The sequence below is a fragment of the Theropithecus gelada genome, chromosome 5, assembly GCF_003255815.1.
Source record: "Theropithecus gelada isolate Dixy chromosome 5, Tgel_1.0, whole genome shotgun sequence".
In the NCBI taxonomy this organism is placed as follows: Eukaryota; Metazoa; Chordata; class Mammalia; order Primates; family Cercopithecidae; genus Theropithecus; species Theropithecus gelada.
Genome location: NC_037672.1, coordinates 38,183,498 through 38,207,619, shown reverse-complemented (window position 1 = coordinate 38,207,619; position 24,122 = coordinate 38,183,498). Strand labels below are relative to the sequence as shown.

Here is a 24,122-nt window from a genome sequence, read left to right as displayed (position 1 = left end):
CTCCTGACCTCAAGTGACTCGTCCACCTCAGCCTCCCAAAGTGTTGGGATTATAGGCGTGAGCCACTGCACCTGGCCCCCTGCTGTTTTCTTATTGAACCCGCACATTGGCAGCTACATTTTGGGAAATGCCTTTGAGAAATGTGATTAGATAGCGAAATAGCTGTCTCTGCCTACCTGACCATTCCCTCGATCTTCTTTTTGTATTTGGCATCTATTTTGCTGCGGTATTCAGGCCTCATCAACATAGCTGCGAAGCTGAAAGCAGAGTTCTTCAGGCCTGCCCTGTGGCACTCAATCACAGTTGACGTCAGGATTGGTACAATGTCTGCAAGAGAAAATGGGAGAGCAGTAAGGGCACAGTGTCTCCTGTCCTCAGTGATACAGGCGGGACTCCACCCTGGTTCTGTAGGAAAACAGGGTCATACCCTCTGAACTTTGCTTTTTCTGCAAAGAACCAGATATGATCTGTTTAATGAGGAAAGTACGTAGCCGTGGGGTCAGGCTAACTGCCCATCAATTGCTTTTCCTTTGATTACACCATGTTCTGCCTTGTAACGCTGGGACCTGCATCCTTTGAGGCAACACTTTGGTGAGTTTCCTTTCACACCTCTTAGATACATTTTTTTGCATCTGACAGGACTGCTGATAAAAGCATAAGGGGGATTAATGACTTTATGGACTAATCTCTCTGCAGGCATCAAATTCTTTCTTCAGGACAGACACCCAGAATTACTGGCTCAAAAACAGGACCTTTTAAAAAATACTCTTACCACAAATTGCCAAACTGCTTTCTGGAAAGGCCATACCAATCTCCATTCCCACCAGCAGTCATGAGAGTGCTTGTCCTATCCAACACTTTGCCCGCATGGTAGACTTTCATGTAACGACGATGACAAAAATACACTTAAGAGAATATGGGTTGGCCAATTATGACCCATGGACCAAATCTAGCCCTCTGACTTTTTATATGGCCCATGAGCAAAGTATGATTTTTACATTTTTAAATGGTTGAAAAAACATCAAAAGTATTTTTGTGACATCTTAAAAGTGTATGTGGTTAACATTCGTGTCCAAAAATAAAGCTCTACTGAAACACAGTCATGCCCATTGGTTTATGTATTATTCATGAGAAGATGGCAGAGTTGAGCAGTTGTGACAGAGACCATATGTCTCACGAAGTCTAAAATATTTTACATCTGGCCCTTTACAGAAAAAGTTTGCTGATCCCTGTCACAATGTGACAGGATTTAATTATTTAAGAATGCTATCATGACATGGCTTTAAGAATAGTGGGGCCTTTTCAGAGGCAACACCCTACTGTGCTTGTGAACACAGAGTCAGACTATTATTAGCTGACAATGTGATCTCGGGCAAATGTTATTTCTTTTCTTTTGTCCCAGTTTGTGCAGAAAAGTACTTGTGTGTGCAGGCCTGAGACTGTCATCCTTGGAAAGGCTTGAACAGCTAACCCTTGGCTCGCATCTGGAACATAGATTTGGAGACGGTTCCCAGCATTTCCAGAACTGATGAGTGGCTCACCGTGCCTAAAATCTTTGTACAAACAATGTGGTTTATGCTGAACACCTGCTCTTTGGGAGCCTGGAAAACTGGGTACATGCCAGGCAGGGGGTGCCTACGTGACCACACCCCAATAAAACTGGCTGCTAAGTCTCCAATGAGCCTCTTGGCACTCTACGTTTCGCCATGTTGTACAAGTCAGTCTTGGAGGAGTTACTGAACTTGCGTCCTGTGTGCTCCATTGGGAAGGGACTCTTGGAGGTCCGTGCCTGCACCTGCTCGCCTTTGGGCGAATCCTTCTGCTCATTTTGCCTCAGATCCTTTTGCTGTGGTAAATCTCAGCTTTGGTACTACCGTGTGTTGACTCTTGTAAATCCTCCCAGTGAAGAATCATCAAACCTGGGAGTGGTCTTGGGGCCCTGACATGCCACTTCACGGAGCTGCTGTGATCATTAAACGAGTTAGTGACAAGGGGAGCCTGCACAAGCGGTGCCGTGCCAGCGTGGAGCATGGGGCATGCGGCCTGGGGAGCCTGCACAAGGGGTGCTGTGCCAGGGTGGGGCATGGGGCATGCGGCGTGGTCAGTGGTACTTACGTGATGGAAATTTGCTGATGTTGTTGGCCACCCGAATAAGCATGCGAGCCCCTTTCATGTGATCTCCATTTTTAACATGAATCTGAAACAAATGACATATTTTACTCTTCTCATAGTCATTGATTAGCCCCAATTCATGCTTTGTTCCCCCAAATAACTCCTTGATTATGGCCCAGGGTCACTGTGGGATCCTTGTAGACTTTCCTGGCTGATGCCACTGGAGATCCCTCCCTTTTTTCTCTTCAACAGCTGCTGCCTGGCTCCATGGCCTCACCTGCCTCACCTACTCTATGCTCTGCTTTTGACTTTGCCCTAGACCACTTGATATGGTTCAAATCCCATCTATCTCTTACTGGCCATTCTTGGGGGACCAACTTCACCAAGTTGTGGTAAGACCTGAAAGCTGAGTGAGTCACGAATCAGGCAGAAAGAAAGAGAATGATCTGCTAAAGGAAAGGGGCCCTGTGTGTGCTAAGAGGGCAATGATGGGCGGAAGGCCTGAGACTAGGCAAGGACCAGCAGGGTCAGTGACACATTGAGGGGTGCGTTTAGGATGGGGTGAGCCTCGAGAGTCAGCAGGGGCCAGGCCATGAAGCCACTGCAGTCATCCAGGGGTGAGATAAGGAGGCTAAAAAGTGAGGCAGTGGGGAGGAGAGAAGCAGACAGATGAGGGGTCAGGGCTGCTGATACCTGGTGAGAATGTGCAGGGTGAGTGCGGAATGATGCCAACGCTTGGGGCCAGAGAAAAAGAAAAGGACGAGAGAAGCACCCCTGTGGCTTACGGTGCTAGAAAGCTCTGTTGCAGGAGAGCCCCTGTCAGGAATTCCTATTTTTGCCCCACATCTTCCACCAATGTGTTTCCCCTCCCCCACTGCACTCCTAAAGGCTCCATTTTGCCAGATTCTGTGCTCCCAGGACATTGATGTCACCACTCATGTCTGCAGCTGAGAAAGACTCCCCTCCTTCCAACCCCCATCTTTATGGAAGAAGGGTCCTCCTGACTCTCTGAAGGGAAATGTACTCTTGGAGGTTGCAAGTTATAACTCCAGATGCATTTCCCTTAGAATCAGCATTATAGACCTGTACAGTCTCATGTAGTAGTCATTAGTCATGTATGGCTACTTACATTTAAAAATTAAAATCATATACAATTAAAAATGTAGTTTATCAGCTGTACTAGCTGTATTTTAAGTGCTCCATAGCCAGGTTAGTGGCTACCATATTGAGAAGTACAGATATAGAATAGTTCTATCACTGTAGAAAGTTCTACTGGCCAGTGCTGATATAGACAATAATTAGGATGTAAATCATTCATAACATGACTGCTCTTGTGGACAGGTCAGAGAACCAATTTAGCATTAATATGAAAAGATGTACTGTGACATAAATGAACATTTGAAAAAATATGTCAGTTGGATCTGCCTATATCTTTACAGAGATATGTATATATATAAATGTACACATGAATATATGTGACATTTATGTAAGTTGTATTGTGTCTTTTTCTAGAGTTGAGGTCTCGCTCTGTTGCCCAGGCTGGAGTGCCATGGTGTGACTGTAGCTCAGTGCAGCCTCAAACTCTTGGGCTTAAATGATTCTCCTCCCGCGTCCTCCCAAAGTACTAGGGTTACATGTGTGAGCCACCATGCCCAGCCTCATTTATGTAAATTATACATACAAGTACTTGATGTTTGCAGGATCTATTTTTGTTTGTATTGATAATTACTGATTTCAAAAACAATATACACAACTAAACATAATCCCAATTTGGTAAAAAACATGCATTTATAGAAGTACAAAGAATATATACAACACAGTGTTAACAATTGTTATATCTGGACGGTGGACTTAAAGGATGAATTTTTAAAAAATTCTTTTTGATGTTCTTTACACTTCCTTAGTGAACATGTATTATTTTTACATTTGGATGAAAACTAAACAATATTTAAAAAGCAGTGGAATTTTATGAAATCCACTCACAAAATAAATAAATTAACAAGTTTCGGATAAACAAAGATGTTTTAAGTAAATCTATTTTTCTGGCACAGGTAATACATTTATATGTTTCAAAATCAAAACAATATAAGAAAGCAGGGCATGGTGGTTCACATCTGTAATCCCAGCACTTTGGGAGGTCAGGAGTTTGAAACCAGCTTGGCCAACATAGTGAAACCCCATCTCTACTAAAAATACAAAAAAATTAGCTGGGTGTGGTGGTGTGTGCCTGTAATCCCAGCTACTCGGGAGGCTGAGGCAGGAGAATTGCTTGAACCTGGGAGGCAGAGGTTGCAGTGAGCCAAGACCGTGCCACTGCCTGGGCGACAGAGCAAGACTCCATCTCAAAAACAAAACAAAACAACACACCACACTATAAGAAGATGCACATGGGGAAGCCTGGTCCCCCTCGTCTCCCTGTCCCCACACTGGAGTTGGTGCTGTGCCTCCTGCCCCGTGCCTCATTCCACACAAGGCAGCGTATTGTAGAAGTGTTCTGTATCTTGTTTTGTTACTTAACAATACAGAGATCTAGGCAATCACTCTAATCCAATGGAAAATGCCTGGAGAAAATCTCAATGGGGGACAAACACCTGGCAGGTTATGTCCCAAGTCACTCCATAGGCCTCACCTTCACTAGTATATAGCTGTGCAGAATCATGAGGTTGGTGGCCATCTCGGAGGGAATTTTGATCTTCTGGGATTTCAGTTCTGCATACATACTGAAAAGAACATCGTGTGCATTCCGGTAGTTGCCTTGAAAAAAGGTGGTAAAACTACATTACTGCAAAGGGTGAAATCCGAGGACGTTCTATGGACCCCCATCTTACAAGTGGATTTTGTTAATCTTGTTATTCGTAATCGCTTAATAATGTCTTATTCAAAGCAACTCAGCAGATTTCCTATCTGTCTGTCTGTCTGTCTGTCTATCAGAGACAGTGTCTCGCTCTGTCACCAAGGCTGGAGTGCAGGGGCACAATCTCTGTTCACTGCAACCTCTGCCTCCTGAGCTTAAGTGATCCTCCCATGCCTGGCTAATTTTTGTGTTTTTTGTAGAGACAAGGTTTTCACCATGTTGCCCAGGCTGGTCTCAAACTCCTAGGCTCAAGAAATCCACCCTCCTCAGCCTCCCAAAGTGGTGGGATTACAGGCGTGAGCCAATGCGCCCAGCCATAGTTCCTATTTTAATTGATGTTATGAACACCTAGCCAGTCCCTCTGGTGAAAAATGGTGGTGTCCTCCTTGATGTCTTACTCTTCCTCAGGGCACCCCCCTGGCCCTGAAGTCCACCAGGCCATGGAGTTCTGAGTCTCTCAGTCTCCCAATTCCAGCCTCCCTTCCCATGCCCACTGTGAAAGCTTCTCACCATCTCCTTCTGCAGTAGTGCTCATCAGGATTGCTCTGGGCCCACATCTGATGTCAGAGTATGCTTTGAAAACCCTCAAGCCTTCATCCACACTCAGACACCTCAAGGTCACACCCCTGCATAAAACCCTCCAATGGCGCCACTCACGCCTGTAAGTGCAAATTCCTAAGCAGAGGACTCGTGCCCTTCAGGATTGGCCTCTGCGCTCCTTTCTGGCCTGATTTTCCCTCCCTTCCTTCTCCAGGCATGTAAATGCTGCAGCCTTGCCAGCAGTTTTCCTCATCCCAGCACTTCCCCACACCCCCATTTCCCCACATCCCAGCACTTTGGCTCCCAGCACCTCCCACTCCCCCTGTCTCCTGCTCCCCCATCCTTTTAAAACTCAGCTAAAGCTTTCATTGCCTTCTCTCGTCTCCATCCTCCAACTCTCCCTACCCCAACCTTCAGGATGCTGTGGGTAACCCAGCAGTCGCTCTTATTTTAATTGTGCCTTTTCAGCCTATTTCTCTTTCTAGTCTGGCACTTGTCACCCTGTCCAACAACTCTGAATTTACTTTCTGTCTCTCCCATCAAATTATGACCTTGAGGGTTGAACTGTGGCTCAGTTCTCTCTGTATGCTGAGCTCCTATTACGCATCTGACAGGAAGAAGGTGTTGTTAGATCAATGTAAGCTGAAAAAAGTAATGATTTATTTGACTGCATATTTTCCAAAACTGTGTCCACATCTATAAAGATTTAAGATCAGCTCACAAAAATTAATGAAGATATCAGACTAATTCTGTCACTCAATAAGTACAGACAGCACATGTGAGCAGGACCATCCTGAAGAGTCTATCAACAGTCTCTGCATATTATCAAGAACTAGGTCCGCTGGGTGCTGTGGCTCAAGCCTGTAATCCCAGCACTTTGGGAGGCTGAGACGGGCGGATCACGAGGTCAGGAGATCGAGACCATCCTGGCTAACATGGTGAAACCCCGTCTCTACTAAAAAATACAAAAAAAAATTAGCCGGGCATGGTGGCAGGCGCCTGTAGTCCCAGCTATTCGGGAGGCTGAGGCAGGAGAATGGCGAGAACCCAGGAGGTGGAGCTTGCAGTGAGCCGAGATCGCGCCACTGCACTCTAGCCCGGGTGACAGAGCAAGACTCTGTCTCAAAAAAAAAAAAAAAAAAAAAAAAAAGAACTAGGTCCATAACAGCACCACATCATTACCCTCCATTGCCTAATGTCTCATATTGTTAAGGCCAAACACAGGGAATGGAAGAAAATGCCATGAGTCTGTAGGAAGGGGGTTGTGGGCTGGAGGGGTGACAGGAGACATCATTCATGAGGCAGAAACTCTGAGGCTGTGGGGGAGGAGAGGAAATAGCACTTGACAAGAGACGATCTTAGTCTCTTACATTTATACAGTCTCCTGGGACAGTACGTTGTTTAACCCCTCTGAAACCTAGAAATGGTCATCTCTTTAGTCTTTTGGGTTCAAAGCAAGCCCATGTTAGGAATGTAGGGTCTACTCTTTCCTACACAGAAAAGGGGCTGGGGCTTGATTCTGCTGCCTGTTTGGGGAGTAACACGTATGTATCATGGACCCACCTGCAGACTGCTCTTCTCTGGCAATGATGATGGCAGTCTGGGCAGCTTCTCGGTATTGCTTCAGAGCCATGTACAAGCGGAACAGGTACTTGGCATCCTGACATATAAACCATTATAGAAACATTAGTTTCTTCGTTAGCTAAGGGGAGATTAAATTTTGTATTTCAGTTAGAATCACATTCATCTGCCAGTAACTGAGAATTGATACTGCTTTAAAAAACTCAATGAATAAAGAATTAGTTTATTTATTAAACATTTATTCAGAGCTCAATATGGCCAGGTGGTATTCTAAGTACTCGAGAAATACTAATGCATTTAAATCCTCATACCCACCCTGAGAAGAAGGCACTATTGTTATCCTGATTTCACCGATGAGAAGCTGAAACAACAGGAGGGGGCCAGCCAGGATTTGAACCACAGAATCTAAGTCTGTATTCCTGACCCTAGTCCACAGACTATTTCTCATGTGCTTGGAAACAAACGATATTCTTACATGACACATGAATTTTGCAAACTTTCAATAATTTTTATATGCATATCAATCTTCTCTGACCTATAAAATTTTCTTTGGCCTTTGGCCATTTTCCATTCCTATTCCAACTTTAGACAGCTGCGAGCATCTGATGCTGGTTTTCAGATTATTAGAGTAAGTGGACACCACAGGAGGTGGCTGAAGCAGCTGAAGGGCCTGTATCCTTTGATGAGTTAACTGAGCTGCTCTGGGTCTCTGTGGCTTTATCTGTAAGATGCAGAAAATGGACTCAGGGACCACTACAGTCCTCTCCAGCGGTGACATGCTATTGCCCTTGCTTCCAATCAGTGACTTGAGTTCTTCACCAGCAAATGTCCTTGAACATAAAGCAAAGGGGAAGAAGGAGGTCTGGGGCATTCTCAAAGGTATGTGAGTCTTTCCGCACTAGGACTGGGAGAAGATGGACATTCTGTAGGAAGCCACAGTGAGTCACATATTTTGAAAATATGCTTGTAATGATTTCTTTCTTACTTTTTCTTTTTGAGATGGGGTCTCACTCTGTTGCCCAGGCTGGAGTGCAGTGGCACAATCTCTCAGCTCACTGCAACCTCTGCCTCCTGGGTTCAAGTAATTCTCCTGCCTCAGCCTCCTGAGTAGCTAGGACTATAGGTGTGCGCCACCACACCCGGCTAATTTTTGTATTTTTTGTAGAGACGGGGTTTCGCCATGTTGGCCAGGCTAGTCTCCAACTCCTGACCTCAAGTGATCCACCCGCCTTTGCCTCCCAAAGTGCTGGGATTACAGGCATGAGCCACCGCACCTGGCCAATTTATTTCTATTTTATGTTATAGAGAACTACCTTTATGCTTAATTTGATTTTTGTTAATTTCCATAATTTTGGGAACGTAAACAAAGCACACTCTGAGTTTTAGAGATGAGTGCTAGGTCATCGTTTCAATGTCAGTGATCTTTTTTCATAGTTCCTAGAATAAACAAAATTATAACATTTGAGAAAAATTGCATGTGGTGAGGATTGTTATCTAGAGGGGCACGGCTATCTCACAGGTGACAAAGCCAATTTTAAAGAGTAAATATACGTTATCCTCCAAAACGCAGGGTCTGTCTAGATCAAGCTTGCTCTAGCCATGGCCTGCAGGCCACATGTGGCCCTGGACAGCTTTGAATGCAGTCCAACACAAATTTGTAAACTTTTTAAAAACAGTACGACTTTTTTTGTGATTTTTTTTTTTTAAGTTCATCAGCTATTGTTAGTGTATTTTATGTGTGGCCCAAGACAATTCTTCTTCTTCCAATGTGACCCAGGGAAGCAAAAAGATTGGACACTCCTGGTCTAGATTATCTACACTACTGGCAGGGAGAAAATTTTTCACGTCTATGTTGTAAAAGCATGATGGGTAAAAACAGGCAGAATCAAACTGTAACTGGGATCTGAGGATGCACACGAAGCCCACGTGTTCAGTACCTTAGGCATGCCATCGTTTTCCCCCAAGAGGTGGTCTATCAGCTGATTGGTCAGCAGTTCATCTTTGGCCTGACCAACCTGTTTAATAAGAGAGGAAGACCCAGCAAATTCACCATCTTAAATCGAGCAACACTGGAGAAAAAGACAATCTTCTGCTTAGGGAGATGGAATAAAAAACATTAATAGTATCTATAGTAAAGTGCCTGAAATATGACATAGGATCAGGGCCTTTCTTCATTTGTTGCTAGATTCTCCATTAATAAAAATCTATCCTTAGACGCTATAGCTTTTCTTAGCTGCTGTATCAAAATACCATATTTTCTTTCACATGCACAGAGAATGTACTTCTTGGATTTATTTATTTATTTATTTATTTATTTATTTATTTATTATTACTATTTTTTGAGATAGAGTCTCGCTCTGTTGCCAGGCTGGAGTGCAGTGGCACGATCTCAGCTCACTGCGATCTCTTCCTCTTGGGTTTAAGCGATTCTCCTGCCTCAGCCTCTTGTGTAGCTGGGACTACAAGCATGCGCCACCACACCCAGCTAATTTTTGTATTTTTAGCAGAGATGGGGGTTTCACCATGTTGGCCAGGATGGTCTTGATCTCCTGACCTCACGATCTGCTTACCTCAGCCTCCCAAAGTGCTGAGATTACAGGCGTGAGCCACCGTGCTCGGCCCTTGGATGTTTTAATAAAAACTTTAAGATAAATGACTATGACACCTTGAGGACAGCATCTTAAGCACAAGCGCTGACAAAACGATATCATTCCAGGTGCCCTCCTCTGCAGCGGCTCCCTGAGGAAAAGGTCTTCCGTACAACTACACGTCATCAAAAGTGTAAAGAAGTGAGGGTCCCAGCCAGAGAAGCCTGGATAAAGGCAAGCAGCTGAAATGTGGGTGCGGCTCTGGAGAGAAGGCTGGCTTAGAAATCTTTACTTAAAAGTCATCTCCAGGCCCGGCACGGTGCCTCACGCCTGTAATCCCAGCACTGTGGGAGGCTGAGGCGGGTGGATCACTTGAGGCCAGGAGTTCAAGACCAGTCTGGCCAACATGATGAGACCTGTCTCTCCTAAAAATACAAAAATTAGCTGGGTGTGGTAGTGCATGCTTGTAATCTCAGCTACTTGGGAGGCTGAGGCATGAGAATCGGCTTGAGCCTGGGAGGCGAAGGTTGCAGTGAGCTGAGATCGTGCCCTTGCACTCCGGCCTGGGCGATGGCGTGAGACTTTGTCTCAAAAAAAAGAAGAAAAAAAATTCATCTCCATAAAGGTGAGTTAAATCATTGAAGTATTGGGTGGTGTTGAACCGGAAAAATTATGTACCACATTGCAGGATGGGCATGTATGAGTTTAATAGGAACAGAATGTGTGACGTCAGGAATTTAGGGGGAGCGCTAAGGAATTACTGACAAAATTAGGAGGCTTCAGACTTCTGTGTCTATTAAAAAGGAGTGAGCCAAAAACACACCTGGAGCTCAACTTAGGGGAAGGAACACTGAACAGTCTTGTCATGGTAATGACATTACAATGAGAAAACCACCAGACAATGGAGGAAATGATCACTAGGGACTCAGCAACACATGGCCTTGCTTGCTACACCTCAGGGGAGGTATGAGGACAAGTCTGCAAGTTATCTGTCCGGTACAGGAAGGGTGCAATCAGCAGACTTGAGTAAGAGAGAGATGGCCCTGAACCTGCAGGTGCAGAGGCTCTCAGGCTGCAGGATTTCTGCACACGGCCCTGCCTGTGGTCACCGTCAGGGCAAAAGCTAGGCTTTCACCAATCTGTGTCACCTCTGCTCTTGCCACTTTGGTAAAGCAGGGATGTTGGGACATAAATGATAGAGCTTGTTCTCTTGATGGCTTCTGTGGATGGCTTTGGGTGAATAAGCCAGGACAGAGAAATGGTTAAAGCAAAGGCTCTGGAGCCAGCCTGCTGGGGGTCAATTGAGTGACACTACTTAAGACCTGTGTGATCTTGGGCAGGTTACTCTTGGGGCCTCAACGTGGGCAGTAATAGCACCTAACTCACAGAACTGCTGTGAGGATTAGATAAGTCAATACATGTACACGGCTTGAACAGGTGCCAAGTAGACAGGATTGTCAAATACAGACAACAAAAATACAGCATTCCCAGTTAAAGTTAAATTTCAGAGAAGCACTGAGTAATTTTCACTATTACATATGCAAAATGTGGCCACCCCACTGGCAGGGTCAGCACTCGATAGGTGTCCCTATTTTTTTTTTTTTTTTGACAGGAGTTTCATTCTTGTTGCCTAGGCTGGAGTGCAATGGCGTGATCTCTGCTCACCACAACCTCTGCATCCCGGGTTCAAGTGATTCTCCTGCCTCAGCCTCCTGAGTAGCTGGGATTACAGGCATATGCCACTACTCCCGGCTAATTTTATATTTTTAGTAGAGATGAGGTTTCTTCACATTGGTCAGGCTGGTCTCGAACTCCCGCCCTCAGGTGATCCGCCCACCTCGGCCTCCCAAAGTGCTGGGATTACAGCTGTGAGCCACCATGCCCGGCTGTCCCTATTGTTTTTGTCACCAGCAATAATGGCAGCGGTCCCCAGGGAGAGTGGAGCATACTCGAAGTGTCAGGACAGACAGGCAGACAGGAGAGCCAGCAGGGAATAGATGTGGCCAAGCAAAGGCAACTCATGGCAGGGTGCAGATAGAATGCTGAGGGGCGCTTGCATTGAAGGGGCAGAGGGGCCAGGGAAGGAGGCTGAGAAGGGACCATCTGAGAAGGAAGTGGAGAACAGAAGATGCAGTGTTCTGAGGGGAAAAACGTCCAAAAAGATGTAGTATAACAGGGTAAAATGTTACTGTAACATGGAGTAGGGTGAAGACTGACACGAGACTTCTATATTTAGCAAGTGAGAGATCTGTGGGAACCTTTTCAAGCAAGTTCATGGAGTGGGGAAGGCAGAAGCTGAGCGCAAGGAGGTAAGGAGGACTCTCCCAACTCACCTGAGGGACACCAGTGAGCCCCACCTTCCCCATCATCTCCCAGTGAGGGGTCTCATATTTCCCTTCCCCCTCCATAAACCAAGGAGGTGTTTCAAAGCCTTGAGGTGTCGAGGATGGGGATGGATAGGGGTGGGTGAAGCACAAGCATTTTGACGGTGAACCCGATAACTCAGGGGTGTGGCTTCTGGCTGCGAATCAGCAGGTGAAAGAGCGCGCAGATTGTGAGAAAATGCAAGTCACGAGTAAAAGTGATTTTTTTTTTCCCCCAGGGGAAGGTCCCCAAGAAAGAAAGAAAGAAAGAAATGGAAGACTGGGAAGGAAACTTGTTATCACCTGTTTTCACTGAGCTAGGGACCAACATGTGCTCGATTCAACAAATATTAATTGAGTGGCTGCCACGTGCTGAACACTCTATGAAGAGATGGGTTCTGGACCTTGAGGAACTTGTAAATCTGAAGGGAGTTACTATAGCGGTAAGTGACATTCAAAGTACTTAGACCGGGGGCGGAGCAAGATGGCCGAATAGGAGCAGCTCCAGTCTTCAACTCCCAGCGCCAGCGACACAGAAGACCAGTGATTTCGGCATTTTCAACTGAGGTACTGGGTTCATCTCACTGGGGAGTGCCGGACGATGGTACTGGTCAGCTGCTGCAGCCCGACCAGCGAGAGCTGAAGCAGGGCGAGGCATTGCCTCACCTGGGAAGCGCAAGGGGGAAGGGAATCCCTTTTCCTAGCCAGGGGAACTGAGACACACAACACCTGGAGAATCGGGTAACTCCACCCCAATACTGCGCTTTGAGCAAACAGGCACACCAGGAGATCATATCCCACACCTGGCCGGGAGGGTTCCACACCCACGGAGCCTCCCTCATTGCTATCACAGCAGTCTGTGATCTACCGGCAAGGCAGCAGCGAGGCTGGGGGAGGGGCGCCCGCCATTGCTGAGGCTTAAGTAGGTAAACAAAGCTGCTGGGAAGCTCGAACTGGGTGGAGCTCACAGCAGCTCAAGGAAACCTGCCTGTCTCTGTAGACTCCACCTCTGGGGACAGGGCACAGTAAACAATAACAAAGCAGCAGACACCTCTGCAGACGCAAACGACTCTGTCTGACAGCTTTGAAGAGAGCAGTGGATCTCCCAACACGGAGGTTGAGATCTGAGAAGGGACAGACTCCCTGCTCAAGCGGGTCCCTGACCCCTGAGTAGCCTAACTGGGAGACATCCCCCACTAGGGGCAGTCTGACACCCCACACCTCACAGGGTGGAGTACACCCCTGAGAGGAAGCTTCCAAAGCAAGAATCAGACAGGTACACTCGCTGTTCAGAAATATTCTATCTTCTGCAGCCTCTGCTGCTGATACCCAGGCAAACAGGGTCTGGAGTGGACCTCAAGCAATCTCCAACAGACCTACAGCTGAGGGTCCTGACTGTTAGAAGGAAAACTATCAAACAGGAAGGACACCTACACCAAAACCCCATCAGTACATCACCATCATCAAAGACCAGAGGCAGATAAAACCACAAAGATGGGGAAAAAGCAGGGCAGAAAAGCTGGAAATTCAAAAAATAAGAGTGCATCTCCCCCGGCAAAGGAGCGCAGCTCATCGCCAGCAACGGATCAAAGCTGGACGGAGAATGACTTTGACGAGATGAGAGAAGAAGGCTTCAGTCCATCAAATTTCTCAGAGCTAAAGGAGGAATTACGTACCCAGTGCAAAGAAACTAAAAATCTTGAAAAAAAAGTGGAAGAATTGATGGCTAGAGTAATTAATGCAGAGAAGGTCCTAAACGAAATGAAAGAGATGAAAACCATGACATGAGAAATACGTGACAAATGCACAAGCTTCAGTAACCGACTCGATCAACTGGAAGAAAGAGTATCAGCGATTGAGGATCAAATGAATGAAATGAAGCGAGAAGAGAAACCAAAAGAAAAAAGAAGAAAAAGAAATGAACAAAGCCTGCAAGAAGTATGGGATTATGTAAAAAGACCAAATCTACGTCTGATTGGGGTGCCTGAAAGTGAGGGGGAAAATGGAACCAAGTTGGAAAACACTCTTCAGGATATCATCCAGGAGAACTTCCCCAACCTAGTAGGGCAGGCCAACATTCAAATCCAGGAAATCCAGAGAACACCACAAAGATACTCCTCGAGAAGAGCAACTCCAAGACACATAATTGCCAGATTCACCAAAGTTGAAATGAAGGAAAAAATCTTAAGGGCAGCCAGAGAGAAAGGTCGGGTTACCCACAAAGGGAAGCCCATCAGACTAACAGCAGATCTCTCGGCAGAAACTCTCCAAGCCAGAAGAGAGTGGGGGCCCATATTCAACATTCTTAAAGAAAAGAATTTTAAACCCAGAATTTCATATCCAGCCAAACTAAGTTTCATAAGTGAAGGAGAAATAAAATCCTTTACAGATAAGCAAATGCTTAGAGATTTTGTCACCACTAGGCCTGCCTTACAAGAGACCCTGAAGGAAGCACTAAACATGGAAAGGAACAACCGGTACCAGCCATCTCAAAAACATGCCAAAATGTAAAGACCATCGAGGCTAGGAAGAAACTGCATCAACTAACGAGCAAAATAACCAGTTAATATCATAATGGCAGGATCAAGTTCACACATAACAATCTTAACCTTAAATGTAAATGGACTAAATGCTCCAATTAAGAGACACAGACTGGCAAACTGGATAAAGAGTCAAGACCCATCAGTCTGCTGTATTCAGGAGACCCATCTCACACGCAGAGACATACATAGGCTCAAAATAAAGGGATGGAGGAAGATTTACCAAGCAAATGGAGAACAAAAAAAAGCGGGGGCTGCAATACTAGTCTCTGATAAAACAGACTTTAAACCATCAAAGATCAAAAGAGACAAAGAAGGCCATTACATAATGGTAAAGGGATCAATTCAACAGGAAGAGCTAACTATCCTAAATATATATGCACCCAATACAGGAGCACCCAGATTCATAAAGCAAGTCCTTAGAGACTTACAAAGAGACTTAGACTCCCATACAATAATAATGGGAGACTTCAACACTCCACTGTCAACATTAGACAGATCGAGACAGAAAGTGAACAAGGATATCCAGGAATTGAACTCATCTCTGCAGCAAGCAGACCTAATAGACATCTATAGAACTCTCCACCCCAAATCAACAGAATATACATTCTTCTCAGCACCACATCGTACTTATTCCAAAATTGACCACGTAATTGGAAGTAAAGCACTCCTCAGCAAATGTACAAGAACAGAAATTATAACAAACTGTCTCTCAGACCACAGTGCAATCAAACTAGAACTCAGGACTAAGAAACTCAATCAAAACCGCTCAACTACATGGAAACTGAACAACCTGCTCCTGAATGACTACTGGGTACATAACGAAATGAAGGCAGAAATAAAGATGTCTTTGAAACCAATGAGAACAAAGATACAACATACCAGAATCTCTGGGACACATTTAAAGCAGTGTGTAGAGGGAAATTTATAGCACTAAATGCCCACAAGAGAAAGCAGGAAAGATCTAAAATTGACACTCCAACATCGCAATTAAAAGAACTAGAGAAGCAAGAGCAAACACATTCGAAAGCTAGCAGAAGGCAAGAAATAACTAAGATCAGAGCAGAACTGAAGGAGATAGAGACACAAAAAACCCTCCAAAAAATCAATGAATCCAGGAGTTGGTTTTTTGAAAAGATCAACAAAATTGACAGACCACTAGCAAGACTAATAAAGAAGAAAAGAGAGAAGAATCAAATCGACGCAATAAAAAATGATAAAGGGGATATCACCACCGACCCCACAGAAATACAAACTACCATCAGAGAATACTATAAACACCTCTACGCAAATAAACCGGAAAATCTAGAAGAAATGGATAATTTCCTGGACACTTACACTCTTCCAAGACTAAACCAGGAAGAAGTTGAATCCCTGAATAGACCAATAGCAGGCTCTGAAATTGAGGCAACAATTAATAGCCTACCAACCAAAAAAAGTCCAGGACCAGATGGATTCACAGCTGAATTCTACCAGAGGTATAAGGAGGAGTTGGTACCATTCCTTCTGAAACTATTCCAATCAATAGAAAAGGAGGGAATCCTCCCTAACTCATTTTATGAGGCCAACATCATCCTGATACCAAAGCCTGGCAGAGATACAACAAAAAAAGAGAATTTTAGACCAATATCCCTGATGAACATCGATGCAAAAATCCTCAATAAAATACTGGCAAACCGGATTCAGCAACACATCAAAAAGCTTATCCACCATGATCAAGTGGGCTTCATCCCTGGGATGCAAGGCTGGTTCAACATTCGCAAATCAATAAACATAATCCAGCATATAAACAGAACCAAAGACAAGAACCACATGATTATTTCAATAGATGCAGAAAAGGCTTTTGACAAAATTCAACAGCCCTTCATGCTAAAAACGCTCAATAAATTCGGTATTGATGGAACGTACCTCAAAATAATAAGAGCTATTTATGACAAACCCACAGCCAATATCATACTGAATGGGCAAAAACTGGAAAAATTCCCTTTGAAAACTGGCACAAGACAGGGATGCCCTCTCTCACCACTCCTATTCAACATAGTGTTGGAAGTTCTGGCTAGGGCAATTAGGCAAGAGAAAGAAATCAAGGGTATTCAGTTAGGAAAAGAAGAAGTCAAATTGTCCCTCTTTGCAGATGACATGATTGTATATTTAGAAAACCCCATTGTCTCAGCCCAAAATCTCCTTAAGCTGATAAGCAACTTAAGCAAAGTCTCAGGATACAAAATCAATATGCCAAAATCACAAGCATTCTTATACACCAGTAACAGACAAACAGAGAGCCAAATCATGAATGAACTCCCATTCACAATAGCTTGAAAGAGAATAAAATACCTAGGAATCCAACTTACAAGGGATGTAAAGGACCTCTTCAAGGAGAACTGCAAACCACTGCTCAGTGAAATAAAAGAGGACACAAACAAATGGAAGAACATACCATGCTCATGGATAGGAAGAATCAATATTGTGAAAATAGCCATACTGCCCAAGGTAATTTATAGATTCAATGCCATCCCCATTAAGCCACCAATGACTTTCTTTACAGAATTGGAAAAAACTGCTTTAAAGTTCATATGGAACCAAAAAAGAGCCCGCATCTCCAAGACAATCCTAAGTCAAAAGAACAAAGCTGGAGGCATCACGCTACCTGACTTCAAACTATACTACAAGGCTACAGTAACCAAAACAGCATGGTACTGGTACCAAAACAGAGATATAGACCAATGGAACAGAACAGAGTCCTCAGAAATAATACCACACATCTACAGCCATCTGATCTTTGACAAACCTGAGAGAAACAAGAAATGGGGAAAGGATTCCCTATTTAATAAATGGTGCTGGGAAAATTGGCTAGCCATAAGTAGAAAGCTGAAACTGGATCCTTTCCTTACTCCTTATACGAAAATTAATTCAAGATGGATTAGAGACTTAAATGTTAGACCTAATACCATAAAAACCCTAGAAGAAAACCTAGGTAGTACCATTCAGGACATAGGCATGGGCAAAGACTTCATGTCTAAAACACCAAAAGCAACGGCAGCAAAAGCCAAAATTGACAAATGGGATCTCATTAAACTAAAGAGCTTCTGCACAGCAAAAGAAACTACCATCAGCGTGAACAGGCAACCTACAGAATGGGAGAAAATTTTTGCAATCTACTCATCTGACAAAGGGCTAATATCCAGAATCTACAAAGAACTCAAACAAATTTACAAGAAAAAAACAAACAACCCCATCAAAAAATGGGCAAAGGATATGAATAGACATTTCTCAAAAGAAGACATTCATACAGCCAACAAACACATGAAAAAATGCTCATCATCACTGGCCATCAGAGAAATGCAAATCAAAACCACAATGAGATACCATCTCACACCAGTTAGAATGGCGATCATTAAAAAGTCAGGAAACAACAGGTGCTGGAGAGGATGTGGAGAAATAGGAACACTTTTACACTGTTGGTGGGATTGTAAACTAGTTCAACCATTATGGAAAACAGTATGGCGATTCCTCAAGGATCTAGAACTAGATGTACCATATGACCCAGCCATCCCATTACTGGGTATATACCCAAAGGATTATAAATCATGCTGCTATAAAGACACATGCACACGTATGTTTATTGCAGCACTATTCACAATAGCAAAGACTTGGAATCAACCCAAATGTCCATCAGTGACAGACTGGATTAAGAAAATGTGGCACATATACACCACGGAATACTATGCAGCCATAAAAAAGGATGAGTTTGTGTCCTTTGTAGGGACATGGATGCAGCTGGAATCCATCATTCTTAGCAAACTATCACAAGAACAGAAAACCAAACACCGCATGTTCTCACTCATAGGTGGGAACTGAACAATGAGATCACTTGGACTCAGGAAGGGGAACATCACACACCGGGGCCTATCATGGGGAGGGGGGAGGGGGGAGGGATTGCATTGGGAGTTATACCTGATGTAAATGACGAGTTGATGGGTGCAGCACGCCAACATGGCACAAGTATACATATGTAACAAACCTGCACGTTATGCACATGTACCCTACAACTTACAGTATAATAATAATAAATAAATTAAAAAAAAAAAAAAAAAAAAAACCAACAAAGTACTTAGACCATTCTAGGGAGGGTGAAATTTCATCTCGAGGACAGTTTAGGAAAGGCTTATTGGGTAGGAGTACGAGAGGCAGAGGTGCAGGGGTAGGGGTGTTTTAGGTGTAAGGCGCAAGAGTGAAGGAACGAAGGAAGGGGAACCCTGAACTATTCAAATAAAAGAGGGCAGTTTAAGGCTGGGCACTGTGCTCACACATGTAATCACAGCACTTTGGGGGGCCAAGGTGGGAGGATCACTTGAGCCTAGGAGTTCAAGACCAGCCAGGACAACACAGCAAAAACCCATCTCTACAAAAAATATAAAATTAGCCAGGTGTGGTGGCATGTCTGTAGTCCCAGCTACTTGGGTGGCTAAGGTGGGAGAATTGCTTGAACCCAGGAGGTCGAGGCTGCAGTGAGCTGTGATCACGCCACCTGGGCAACAGAAGAGATCCTGTCTCAAAAGGGGGTAAAAAAAAAAGTGGCCAATTTAGTTGCAGCACAGGCTGCTGACCTAGAGGAGTGTAAGAGGTAAGTGGGAAGGAAAGAAAGCATTGGTTTTAGTCCCAGATCGACTACTTTCTATTTGGGTGTCTGTAGGTTAGTCATATCATCTTCTGGTACCTCGGTTTCCCCATCAGTAAAATGAAGGAGGTTAGACTGGTTCACTTCCAGGTATTTCTAAGGTTTTATGAGCCATGAAGGATAATTTGGGAATAATTTGTGGAGGCAATGGGGAACCATGAGAGGTTTTGCAGCTTAAGAATAAAATGATTTGCAGCTGCACTTGAAAAAAAATCCAGTAGTAAAGTTCAGAATGGACTTGTCTGAATGAAGTAATCCCAGCAATAAGTACAAATATGTTGGTTTTACTGACTACATGTCCTTGACCTTAATAAAATTTAACAAAATCCATTAGAAATACAACAATGAGGAAGTATTGTGGGATTACAGAATACTAATGAAAGGAGAGAAATTTGACAGCTGCAAGGGACATCCATAATTTTGTCTAATATTCATTCCTTCAACTCTTCTGAGAGATGCTTCTGCTTCACTTCAACCATGGAGTTCCAGTGGAAATTCTATGTCTTAAGAGACCCCATCTCCATGGCTACTGAACTTTGTCTAGTGGTGGGAATTTGACCCAATTTGCCCAGGCATGATATTCCATCCCTGTGGCCACCAGTTGACTAATCCTGCGATGGACACTTGAACTACCCAAATTAGAGTCCTTCTGGACTTATTAATTAAAGGCAAGTCTTCTTCTTCTTCCAGTGTGGCCCAGGGAAGTCAAAAGATTGGATACCCCGATCTAAGTAATAATCATCAATGGTTGCTGAAATCATTAGGTGACAAGTTGATGTGAAAGCTTATCACAGATTGATCAGGTTGACCACACCTACACCCAATAATCAATCTTAACACCATAAAAAGAGAGACCAGGCCGGGTGTGGTGGCTCTCCCCTGTAATCCCGACACTTTCGGAGGCCAAGGTGGGTGGATCACTGGAGGTCAGGAGTTTGAGAACAGCCTGGCCAACATGGTAAAACATCCATCTCTACTAAAAAATAGAAAAAAAAAAAATTAGCCGGGTGTGGTTAATTTTTTTAACCATAGCAGCTGGGTGGGCACCTGTAGTCCCAGCTACTCAGGAGGTTGAGGCAGGAGAATCACTTGAACCCAGGAGGTGGGGTTTGCAGCGAACCAAGATCATGCCACTGCACTCCAGCCAGGGCAACAACAACAACAACAAAAGACCACAAAAATGTGGGCTACTATGAACTGAGTGTTTGTGTCCCCCACATACCCCAAATTCATCTGTTAAAGCCCCAACCTTTATGTAATGGTATTTGGAAATGGAGCCTCTGGGAGGTAATTAAGGTTAGATTGTAGCCTTAAGAGGAAGGGAGAGAAATCTCTCTCCTTGCATACATGTATAGGAAAGGCCACGTGAGGACACAGTGAGAAGGCTGCTGTCTGCAAGTCAGGAAGAGAGCCCTCATCAGGAACCAAATTACCAGCACCTTGATCTTGACTTCTCAAACTCCCGAAGTCACCCAGACTATGGTATTTTGTTATGGCAGCCCAAGTATGATTTAAGATATGGCCCTACTAGGCTGGGTGTGGAGGCTCATGCCTTTAATCCCAGCACTTTGGGAGGCCAAGGTGGGCAGAGGATTTGAGGTTAGGATTTTGAGACCAGCCTGCCCAACATGGTGAAACACTGTCTCTACTAAAAATACAAAAAAATTAGTTGGGTATGGTAGCACACATCTGTAATCTCAGCTATTGGGGAGGCTGAGGCAGGAGAATCACTTGAACCCAGGAGGCAGAGGTTGCAGTGAGCTGAGATTGCACCACTGAACTCCAGCTTGGGCGACAAAGTGAGACTCTGTCTCAAAAAAAAAAAAACAAAACAAAACAGAAAAAAAAAAAAAAAGATATGGCCCTACTGCTGTGATGAGAATAGGAAGTACATGGTACCATCTATGAAGTTGCTTTTACAGAAATATCATCTATATCTGATCAAGTATCTAGATTTAACTACTAGTGGGTGGGAAATACAGGGTAATTATACCACAAGGATGTAATTAGCTAAATCAAAATGTCAGAAATTCCTCAGGATAAATGACCCATTTTCTTAACAAATAAATAGCAAGTATGCGTGTGCGGGCGGTGTTTAGGAGATATAGATAGAGTTGAAGAGAGAGAGGGAGAAAAGGAGAGAAGGGAGGGGAAGGGAGATTAAAAGAGACTTAAGGCCCATATAAACTAAATGTAATACATGAGCCTTGTCTTGATACTGAGGTGAACTAACCAACTGTATGAAAGCATTTATGCAAGAGTTGAAGAAATTCGAACCCTAACTAGATAGTTGACAATATCAAGGAATTGCTATTAGAAAAACTGGAACCCTCACACAGTGCCTGTTGGACTATAAGTGGTCAGCCGCTTCGGGAAACAGTTGGACGGTTTCTCAAAATGTTAAACATAGGGTTTACATATGGCCTAGCAATTCCACTCCTAATACACTTAAGAGTAATACACTTAAGAGAAATGAAAACACATGTCCACATGAAAACTTGCACACAAATGTTAATAGCAGTATTACTCATAATAGCCAAAAAGAAGAAACAACAAATGCCCAATAACTGATGAATAAACAATGTGTGGTATATTCATACAATGGAATATTATTCAGCCATAAGAAGGCATGAATTCTTGTCACATGCTACAACATGGAAGAGCCTTGAAAACATGGTGCTAAATGAGAGAAGCAGGCAAAAAAGGCCACATATTATATGGTTCCATTTATATGAAATGTCTAGAATAGGCAAATCCACAGAAACAGAAAGATTATAATATACAATACATACAGTAATCAGGACAATGGAGTATTGGTACAAGGACAGACTAAAGGAAAAGACTAGAGGATCCCAAACCAGATTCATACTACATGGTAATTTCATGTCATTTCATTTATGACAAATGCTCTGTGGCAATTCGGTGGTGGAAAAGATGGTATTTTGATAAATGGTGCTGGGTCAACAGGATATCCACATTGAAAAGAAATATCCTTGACCCCTACCTTATACCATATACCTAATTAATTCGGGATGGGCATAAGCCTAAATGAGACAGATAGAACAAACTACTAGAAGAAAACATAAGGGAAATATTTTCATGACCATGGGATAGGCAGAGATTTCTTTTCTTTTTTTTTTTTTTTTGAGATGAAGTTTCGTTCTTATTGCCCAGGCTGGAGGGCAATGGCACAGTCTTGGCCCACTACAATCTCTGCCTCCCAGGTTCAAGTGATTCTCCTGCTTCAGCCTCCAAAGTAGCTGGGATTACAGGTGCCCACCACTATGCCCAGCTAATTTTTGTATTTTTAGTAGAGATGGGGTTTCACTATGTTGGCCAGGCTGGTCTTGAACTCCTGACCTCAAGTGATCCACTGCACCCAGCTTAAAATTTCTTAATTGGACCAAAAAGCACTAACTATAAAAGACTCATGTGTTGAACTTTATTAAAAGTTAAGAATTTCTGCTCATCAAGAGAATAGAAAGGCAAGCCATGCCTTTGAAGATTTTTGCAACATATATCTGACAAAAAGACCTGTATTTAGAATACTACGACCTAATGATTCTACTCCTGGATATATACTCAGTAAAACTGAGGGCTTTTGTTCACCAAAAGACATGAACAGCTTTATGTCAGCTTCATTCATAATGTGCCCAAACTGGAGACAACTCAAAAGTCCATTAACAGAGTAAGGGGTAAATAAACTGTGGTACAGTCATATAGTAGAATACTACACAGCAATGAAGAATGACCTATTGCTGAGCTGGACGCAGCGGCTCATGCCTGTAATCCCAGCACTTTGGGAGGCTGAGGTGGGCAGATCACGAGGTCAGGAGTTCGAGACCAGCCTGGCCAACATGGTGAAACCCCATCTCTACTAAAAATACAAAAACTAGCTGGGCATGGTGGCAGGCACCTGTAATCCCAGCTACTCGGGAGGCTGAGACAGGAGAATCGCTTGAAACTGGAAGTTGGACGCTGCAGTGAGCCGAGATCACGCCACAGCTCTCTTGCCTGGGCAAAAGAGCGAAACTCTGTCTCAAAAAAAAAAAAAAAAAAAAAAAAGAATGACCTATTGCTATGTGCTGTAACACAAACGGACACATTTGCATACATAATGCTGACTGAAACTGGACACAAGCGTACACATGCGTGATTGTGGTTACCTTTGGTGGGGGATATTGACTAGGGGGTGACATGAGGGAGACTTTCGGTAGCTGGAAATGTTCTATATCTTGATCTGGGTAGGGGTTACACAGGTATGCACAGAAGAAAAAACTAATCCAGTTGTACACTTAGGATTTGTGAACTTTACTGTACTCAAGTTACACCTAAAAGAAAATCCAAAGTTTCTTATCTTTTAGACACCGATATTGTATCCACAAGTGAAATGATACGGTGACTGCGATTTACTTAAAAAAAAAAAAAACCCCAGGAAAGAGGGTGAGGGTATGAATACGAGGCTGTCTATGCACTGACAGCTGTTGAAGCTACATGATGGGTATGTAGGGGTTTGTTATACTGTTTGGTCTACTTCTGCATATATTTAAAATTTTCTTCAAGAAGTTTTTTTAAAAATTGGCATTCTTGAAAGTTTCAGTCAAAGTGTACTTACAGTTTCAATTGCCATTTCTATTGCCACATTGTCTTCTGAGCTTGGGCATTTCAGGAAGTGTTTAAGTGCCTGAAAAGAGAATTATAGCAATTAAACATTTTCAGAATATTTTCACATTAGGGAAAACAAAGCTTTCACACAGCTTTTACACAAAGTAATTACAGTCTGTGAAAGTATCTTCATCTCAACCAGGGGCTCGCATAGTGTTGGATCTTAAATATATCCTTAAAAGCTGGGTATAGTTTAAAAAA

The 24,122-nt window shown here is 43.6% G+C and overlaps 1 protein-coding gene across 2 annotated transcripts in view; it reads right to left on the bottom strand.

Annotated features, from left to right (window-relative positions):
* The window catches only part of WDR19 (WD repeat domain 19), a 100,015-nt gene that overhangs the window by 10,973 nt on the left and 64,920 nt on the right, over positions 1–24,122 (bottom strand). For both annotated transcript variants that reach the window (XM_025386540.1, XM_025386541.1), the window contains 6 exons: positions 23,872–23,940; positions 9,025–9,102; positions 7,070–7,166; positions 4,742–4,866; positions 2,116–2,197; positions 177–327 (listed from right to left, as the gene is read on the bottom strand). In XM_025386540.1, the coding sequence (XP_025242325.1) occupies positions 177–327; positions 2,116–2,197; positions 4,742–4,866; positions 7,070–7,166; positions 9,025–9,102; positions 23,872–23,940 (602 nt within the window). The remainder of the gene's footprint in view (positions 1–176; positions 328–2,115; positions 2,198–4,741; positions 4,867–7,069; positions 7,167–9,024; positions 9,103–23,871; positions 23,941–24,122) is intronic.